Source organism: Elephantulus edwardii, unplaced genomic scaffold (assembly GCF_000299155.1).
Source record: "Elephantulus edwardii isolate Elephantulus edwardi_28Jun2011 unplaced genomic scaffold, EleEdw1.0 scaffold00005, whole genome shotgun sequence".
NCBI lineage: Eukaryota > Metazoa > Chordata > Mammalia > Macroscelidea > Macroscelididae > Elephantulus > Elephantulus edwardii.
In genome coordinates, this window is record NW_006399755.1 from 20383970 (window position 1) to 20393174 (window position 9205).

General features: G+C 38.8%; 1 protein-coding gene across 1 annotated transcript in view; it reads right to left on the reverse strand.

Moving 5' to 3' along the window:
- LOC102847099 (cytochrome P450 2J2-like) overlaps nt 1-9205 on the reverse strand; it is a 42633-nt gene that overhangs the window by 24770 nt on the left and 8658 nt on the right. Inside the window, exon 2 of the mRNA XM_006879830.1 lies at nt 4236-4398. Coding sequence (XP_006879892.1) covers nt 4236-4398 — 163 coding nt within the window. The remainder of the gene's footprint in view (nt 1-4235; nt 4399-9205) is intronic.

A 9205-nucleotide genomic window follows, 5' to 3' on the forward strand; every position in this document is an offset into this window, starting at 1 on the left:
CATGTATGAGGATCTAAAGTGGGGCAGGGGGGATAGAGGGGTGAGGATAGGTGGGGGTATAATCAAGGGCTCACATGGTTGATGGGTGGGGGTGACTTTGATTGGGGAGATGGGAGGGATCTGTTGTGAGGGGAAATGTATACAAACTTTATATGTAATCCAGTGTACAGTTTAAAAAAAAAACCAAGAAGAATTGCAAAAAATAGGGGGGAAGACAAGAGTCCACTAATTAAAACAACAACAAAAACCCAAAGGGGAGGAAAAACAACCCAAAACCAAAACCTTCATAAGATGAATCCTCTTAGGAATTTTAAGTTTCATTCTCAAACACTTTTAAATGTGAATACATTCTCTAAGAATTTTTTTTTTAAAAAGTGTCTTCTAGTGGTTCTTTGGACACAACTTATTTTTCTAGTAGTATTTTTTCTTCTGATTGTAACTTTTGCCAGTTCATCTTTTCATTTAACTGTGAATTGAGAGAGTTCTTTAAGATGTGGTCTCAGACCTATTCTCTTATCACTCTATACTCCATTTCTAAGACTTGCCATGAAGCTAACAACTCATAGCAAACCTATAAACAACAGATTGGAACCTTGTCCTATCCTGTGCCTTCCTTAAAAATCTCCATAATGTTGCAGTCAATGTGAATTCTTCTCATTTTTTTCTCTTTCCTTGACCTTCTATTTTTTCCAAACATGATGAACAGGAAAGGGTAGGCAATGGAGGAAATAACTAGGAAAATAGTGCAGTAAGCAGAGGGGTGATGATGAAGGAATTAGGAAAGGAATGATTTAATGGGTCCTGGAAAGATAGGGCAATAGTAGTCATAGATTAATGGTGATTAGTTTACAGAATTCTCCTTGGCCTCCAAAAGAAAAAGACAATTAAAAAATGGGCAAAAAACATGGAAGAATTTTCACAGAGGAAAATATTCAAACAGCAAACAGACACATGAAAAATGCTCCAAATCACTGGCAATATGAGAGATACAAATCAAAACCACAAATGAGGTACCATTTCACTCCAGTAACAGTGGCAAAGTTTAACAGGGCAGCAAGGAATAAATGTTGGAGAGGTTGTGGTGAGAAAGGAACTCTTACTTATTGTTGATGGGATTGTTAAATGGTGCAACTGTTCTGGAAGGCAGTTTGGCACTTCCTCAAAAAGCTGAACATAGAAATGCTATATGACTCAGCTATTCCACTACTTGGAATATACCCAGAGAATATGAGAACTGAGGCACAAACTGAGATTAGTACACCAATGTTCACAGCAGCATTATTCACTATCACAAGAACATGGAAGCAGCCCAAATGTCCAAACACAAACGAATGGATTGAGACATTATGGTACATTCACACAATGGAATAATATGCAGCACACAGGAACAATGATTGTGTAAATTATTATCTAACTTGGGAGGGACTGGAGATGATTATGCTAAGTGAACTAACCCAGTCCCACACAAAAAAATGTTGTATAAACCATTATTTTAGAATAAGTATAAGGACCCAAGAAGGGTGGGAGAGGATGGAAGCAGAGGGATGAGGATGTGCAGGGGGAGGAGAGGATTAATCATGGGGTTGTACAATTAAATGGGGCCGGGGTGAAGGAAATGGAAATAATTTATTCCTAAAAACAATGTATTTTAATTTTGTAAATAAACTAGAAAATTTTAACAATCCAATGCACATGAGTACAATGTACTTGAAATATAATGTAAATGTAGAAATATGTGAAATGCATTAAAAATTAATATACATTTTGTATCAATCATGTACGTTTTGTATACAAACCAAAAAAGAGAGAGGAAAAAGAAAACTAGCTTTTTCGTCTATGTATATGTTGCATAAGCATAAAGTCTTATGAAATTCTTCTTCTCAATGTTATCTATAATTTGTTATGGTCCACACAGTTGAATACCTTGCATAGTCAATAAATTACAAGTAAATATGTAATATGGATCTTATCTGAAAGCAGGGAATACCAGAATAATGTCTATCTGTGTTTCATTGATTATGTAAAGGCGTTTGACTATGTGGATCATAACAAACTGTGGCTGACTCTGAGAAGAATGGGAATCCCATAACACTTGATCCTTCTCATGCAAAACCTATACTTGGACCAAGAGACAGTCGACAGAACAGAGCAAGGAAACACTGCACGGTTCAAAATTGGGAAGGGCATTCGCCAGGGATGTGTCCTATCCCCATACCTTTTCAACCTGTATGTAGACCAGATTATCCGAGAGGCTGGGCTCTATGACGAGAAGTGTGACGTCAGGATTGGTGGAAGATCTATTTACAATTTGCGTTATGCAGATGACACAACCCTGTTGCTGAAACTGAGGAGGACCTGAAATGCTTGCTGGAGAGGGTCAAGGACTGCAGCCTTTAGTATGGATTGAGGCTCAATGTCAAGAAGACAGAGATTCTCACTACTGGACGAAGGGGCAACATCAGGATGGATGGTGAAGAGATTGAGACTGTTAACAACATTAGTCTGCTTGACTCCATTGTCAACATTATTGGCACCAGGAGCCAGGAAATAAAAAAACGTACTTTGATAGTAAAGTCTGCTGTTAGGAACCTCTCTAAAGTACTGAAGAGCAATGCTGTCACTCTGGAGACTAAGGTGCATCTGATACAGGCTATGATCTCTGCAACCACATGTTATGCATCAGAGAGTTAGACAATGACCAGGGAGGATAGAAGGAAAATTGATGCCTTTGAGCTGTGGTGCTGGAGAAGAGTATTGAATGGACAGCCAAGAAAACAAACAGATTCATCCTGGAGAGGGTTAAGGCAGGCTGCTCCTTGGAGGCAAGGATTTTGGGGCTTCATCTGACAAACTTTGGACATGTTGTAAGGAGGGAGAGGCCCTTGGAGAGGGACACCATGCTTGGGAGGGTGGAGGGGAAGACCCTCTATGAGCTAGATTGATTCAGTGACTGGGGTAATCTGGATGGGTGTGTCAGAGACAAGTTAGCACAGGATAGAGCAGATTTCAGGGCTTTTGTACATAGGGTCGTTATGAGTTACAAGCTACTTGATGGCACATAACAACAATAACAACTCCAAATGAGCATTGAAAGTGCACATATTTGAATTCCATTACCTATTAAAAAGTTATTCAGCAACCATGATGGTTATTAAAATAAAAAGATAATACCTTTGGTAATAAGATTTCTGCATGAATAATTCCTGGCCAAGTTCAGAAGTCTCATCTCATTGTCACTATTTAAATTTATTTTCATTGCCTTCACAACAATGGCTGTGTATCTATTCCTTGATCTTATTTTGCTTCTCTCCACCTCAGGATTTATTTGTGATTCCATAAATGTGATTTATTCTTCTGTCTCTTTAGCTCTTTCATGCTGTCCATTCCCTTTGTTAATTTTTGTCGAATCCCTACTAGATGCAATACCTTTAATAAGTACATACTGTACTGACGTCAAAAATATTTTAGACATTAAATTAGAACTAATTGGTTTGTGTCTTTTCCTGATTTGTCTGTAAATATTGTAAGGAATAGGATTTTATTTTATTCACTGGTAAATCCCTGTGACTGGTGGAGAGCTTCATATGGCAGGTAATTGATAAATGCAATGAGGTGGAAAGAAAGGATGAAATATTTCAAAGAGGGATTGGGAAGCATCTGAAACAATGTTTTGGTAAACAGATTAAAGGTTTTCATTTCAAATTTTAAACGTTTAAATCTATTTAATAGTAACATATTTATCTCAGCATGTTTTGCCGTGTCAGCTCGGATAGACTGAAGACTTGAGATTTCCTGTCCGTCAGGATCCTAATGATGAAGCTTAAGGAGCTGGAGGCAAGAACAAGAAGTAGATGCTCCTCAGATGCAGCAGATCCACAACTGTTTTGTTGTTGTTGTTGGGAAGAAGTTTGGAAAAGGGGAGCAGAATGAAGAGAATGTGTTGCCTCTTCCTGTGCTCTCTGGAGTGATACATCTTATTCACTATCAAACTTCCACTGTAAGTTTATGCGGGAGGTACAACTCTTCTCATATCTGTGACATGAGGACTGGAAAAATTAGGACCTTTTCACATCAGGTGCCTTGCATTGAGAAACATGGAAAATCAGTTTGCCTCAATAACTAGAATTTTATAACAAGCTGTGTCTCTAGGAAGGAAGAATTACAATCAGAAAGATATTTTTAGCAGCTGAAAACAACAGTAAACACACAAATATTTAATTAGTCATAAAACTTACCATTCCTCTTAAAGATGCGCTCTCGGATAGGCATCAATGGGCGATTCAAAAGACTTTGGTCTGGGCGTGTCAGTACTTCTTTGATTAGAGGCATTCCACTTACTAAAACAGTTGAGAAGTGCCCAAACTCCACACTAAACAGGTTTCCATATTTGTTCATAAGCTGAAAAACAATTAGAGTTGAATTTGCACATATCTGTGTAACCAGGAATGAAGGGTGTGGGCATATGGTCATAAAGGTGCTCACAGAAGGTGATTATGTGCAGGTGTCTATATGTGTGTGTTTGGGTGTGTTATCAAGTGACCCAGATAGAGCAGAAATATTCATTCTACAATGGACCACAGGGATTTGGTTGCTATTCAGTAAACTCTTTTACTTCTCTCTGCCTTGCTTTCATCTTTGGAAAATGTGGACATCAACGATTGAGGAATACAGTCACTTCTTTGAGAACTCTGATTTGTGGTCTGATTGGAGTCTTTCTAGCTCCTTTTGTCCTCTTCACCTTCTACACTGCACTAAATTCAAATCCTTACAGGATTGGGAAGTTCTATTAGAAACATTCAGTAAAATATCCAATAAGCACGAATTGACTCTACACATCCCTACAAGAGAACACTAAAGTTATTAGTGTCAATATACAAACAGGATTCCTCATTTCAATTATGTGATAAAAAGAGAAAAGTAATTCACTTGCCCTCACAAAATAAGACTGAGTTATGGTCAGTCTAAGTTTGCTGTAGCAAACATAGATTCTTAGTAAACCAGAATACTGTTTGAGACATGAACTAGAAAGTAAAACATTAAGGGTTCTCTTAAAGGATGTAATAAAGTCAGTGTTAAGCACTGGAGCAAGGTATAGGGGAAAAGTACTCTAGGTCTGAAGTTGTATGTGAATCTAGGCTCAATGGTTCACAAGTCAGACAAGCTTCTTCCTGTTCTTTCAACTCTTCAGCTATAAAAGGAGTGGGCACCAATCCTTCATCAAAAGCTCTGCAAGAAAGACTGAGAGCTGCAATAAGAGAGAAATGTGTTTTCTGGTGCCTGACACTGAGTCACTCAATCACCCTCAGAGATCAGAATGTGCTCTGTGTGCACCCCACAGTCATTGTCAGAGACGAGCAGAGCTCCAGGCTGTGGGGGTCAGGGAAGGCATTTTTAATCACAGAAAGTCACGTCACTGCCTGTCATTGTACAGTAGCTTTCACATTTTGTCTCCTTTAATCTCACAACCTATAATAATAATGATTTTTCTAATGAGGAAGCTCAGCCAAGTGAGAGGTCATCAAATGGTGGAGGGAATTGGCTCCCATTTTGTAAGAGGCATTATGTAAAATGTGGAGACAAACATTGCACTTTAAAAGTTTGTGGAATCTTAGAAGTCAATGATAGTAAAGAGTGAGAGAGCAAGAGAGAGCGATAGTGAATGGAAGAGTGTGTAGATATGTTTTTAATGTGCACAAGTGTGTAGATGTGTGCAGATGTGTACTGGATGACAGCGAATGCTCATTAATTAAAGTGCAAGAGATTATTTGGTTCAAGTCGAGACCGTCTCTGCTTTTTGTCTGCCTATGTGTATCTAGTTAAAGATAGTGATCTGTCAAACAGAAGGTCTCCATTTCCTAGGGGTAGCTAGGGTCTTTATCCCCAGTTCTCATATTTTACACTTGATCTATACCACTCTGGACATTTATCACCCCCATCAGAGCAAATGTAATAAATCCAAACCAATATTCTACCATCTTAATCCTCATTAAAGACCAAATCAGCAGTCAATCCATTATTCCTTTGGTCCAGGGTCCTCTTTCCAATCTTTGTTCATCTCCAGTACATTATGTCCTATCTTCCTAGAAGAGAGAGTAATCAAGAGTAGGGAAGAGTTGATCTTCAAGTACATGTTTTGTCCTAAAAAGCGGAGGTGGTGGTTGTTATGTGCCATTGAGTCTCCTGTGAGAGTCATAGTGGCTCTATGTACAATCGCTCTGTATCCTGTCTTATCCTAATTTCATTGTCTACGACACACCTAACCCTATTACCTCAGTTACTAAGTCAATCCATCTCATTCCTCATCCTCTCTTGCACTATCCCTCCACCCTTCCAAACATGATGTTCTTGTCCAAAGACTTATCTTTCCTGTCAACATGCCCAAGTATGTGAGATGGAGTTTCTAAATCCTTTCCTTCATAGAGCAGCTCCTAGCAGTTCACGGTATGTTCAAGACTCTTCTCCAGGACCACAAATCAAAGGCATTGATTTGTCCTGTGTCATCCTTAATCATTGTCGAGCTCTTTGATGCAAAGCAAAGAATTGTAGAGATCATGCTTTGAATCAGGTGCACCTTAGTATCTATACTGACGTTATTGCTCTGCAGTACTCTGGAGAGGACACTGATAGCAGATTTTCCCACGATTGGCTGACTGTGGGTGCCAAGAGTGTTGATTGTGGAACCAAGCAGGCTGAAATTGTTAACAATTGCAATCTCTTCTCTTTTCCCCATGATGCTACCAATTGGCCCTGTCGTGAGAATCTTTGTCTTCCTGATGTTGAGCTTTAATCCATACTGAAGACTATATTCCTTGACCCTCTGCAGAAAATGCCTCAGGTCCTCCTCCGTTTCAGCAAGCAAGGTTATGTCATCTGGATAAGGCAGGATGTTGATGAGTCTTCCTCCAATGCTGATGCCACCTTCCTCCTCAAGAAGTTGCCTCCTAAATGATCTATTCCCCATATAGATTGAAAAGGCATGGAAATAGGCTGCAACCCTGGCATACACCTTTCATGATTTTGAACCACTCAGTGTTTCCCTGTTCTGTTCTGATAACTGTCTCCTAGTCCAAGTATAGGTTTCACATGAGCACAATTAAATGTTCTATGGTTCCCTTTCTTCTCAAGGTTAGTCACAATTTGTTGTGATCCACACAGTCAAATGCCTTAACACTGTCAAGGAAACACAGATATATTTTTCCTCTGGTACTCTCTGCTTTCAGCTAAGATCTATCTAAAATAGGCTATAATGTCTTTAGTTCCAAGCAATGAATAACAGATCTGAATTTTGCCCTATACTAAGGCCATTTTTATAATCTCAACCATGTTCAAGCCCATTTATTGCAGTTACTGTGTTAATCCATCTCATTCACCGCCTTCAAGTCTTCCATTAACCTGTTACCATTACATCATGGGGAAAAAGTATGATGTCTTTTCCCAAGGATTCGCACCTTCTGACAATATTCCCAGTGTATGTGAGATGGTTTAACATCCTTGCCTGTAAGGAGCACCCTGGATGTACTTCCTCCAAGATAGATTTGCTCTTCTTTTGGTAGTTTATGATCTCTTCAAATGCTTTATCAACACCCCAACTCAAATATATCAATTCTTTGATCTTGTTCATTGTAGAATTTTCAGATTCATATAAAACAATTGAAAATAGCCTAACTAAGTGGCCCTAACTTTGTGATAGGTCAAGTCCAGATACTAATGTCCTAACAAGTGTTTCATTCCAAGAAGCTTGTAATATAGTAGATGCAGATATATAACTAGCCTCTATTATTATTCTGTATAAAACATTATTTTACATGTTGTGTTGTGTTGTGTACCATAGAGTTGGAACCGACCGATAGTAGACCCTCTCGTGGTTTTCAGAGGCAATTAATTACACACGAGGTGATTGCCCATCTCTCTCTTGTGAAGCAGTTGGTCACCTCTAACCTCGTGTCTTCGGGACTGCAGAGAAGTTTCTTGCACTAGGGCAGCGTTAACAAAATAGTTAAGGGGATAAGAGATATTGGTGGTAAGGAGGTAACAGATAAATGAGGATTACAGTAAAAGAGCATAAAGAACCCACATCTTTGCATCACCTTATGGTATAGAATTCCATTTAATGAATTGCCCATCTACTTCTGAACTTATTTATAAGAGAGAAGTCAACGTCGACATTAATTCTCCTACCATATCTTAGGTTTGTTTTGCTATAACAGCTTGATATATTCCCTTAAAAGTCAATTATCCTACTTTAGTCTGAAAAGATATTTTACTTAAGCACATTATAAAAAATTTGGAAACATATAATAAAAGGTTTTGGAGTTGTGTTGTTATTATATGCAGTCTACTTGCCTGTGACTCATAGTGACTCTCTGTACAAAAGCCCTAAACCCTGCTTTATCCTGTGCCAATTTCACTGTCTCTGACACACCTACCCCCATTACCCTAGTCACTAAATCAACCCATCTCATTGAGGGTCTTTCTCTTCTGTGCTGTACCTCCACACTCCCAAATACAATGTTCCTCTACGAGAACTGGTCCCACCTTGCAACATGTCCAAAATATGTCAGAAGAAGCTTCAGAATCTTTGCCTCCAAGGAACAGCTTGGATTTACCCTCTCTAGGACAAACCTGTTTGTCCTCTTAGCAGTCCATGGTATATTCATCACTCTTCTCCAGCACCACAGCTCAAAGGCATCAGTTCTCCTTCTATTATCTCTGTTGTTGCTGACTGCTGTAGAGTCAAGCACGACTCATAGCAACCCTATGAACAAAAGCCTGAAGCCTTTCTATAACTATCAACTTTATCAAAGTCCATAGAGTTTCCAGAGGCATGTTGTTTAGGAATTGGATGCTACTCTAGTTGGGGGATGGAATCTAATTTTTCATACAAATAGGCCAGATTCCTCATTATCTACTCACAATGTTTTAAGTCATTCAGATTTCCAGACTCCTAAATTGTGAATAAATAAAATTTGGCTTGTTAAAGCCATTCACTTGTGGTATTTCTATTTTTGAATTTAAAGATAACTAAGACAATGTCTGCTATGGTCTTCAGTGTATGTAAAAGTAATATTTAAGAAAATTATATTCAAAATGGGTGACCCTGGAGGACATTATGCTGAGCGAGGTATCTCAGTCACAAAGGGACAAATGCTATATGGTGCCACTGTTGTAGAATGAGGCTGGCATTGGGGTGGGGGTAAGACTGAGA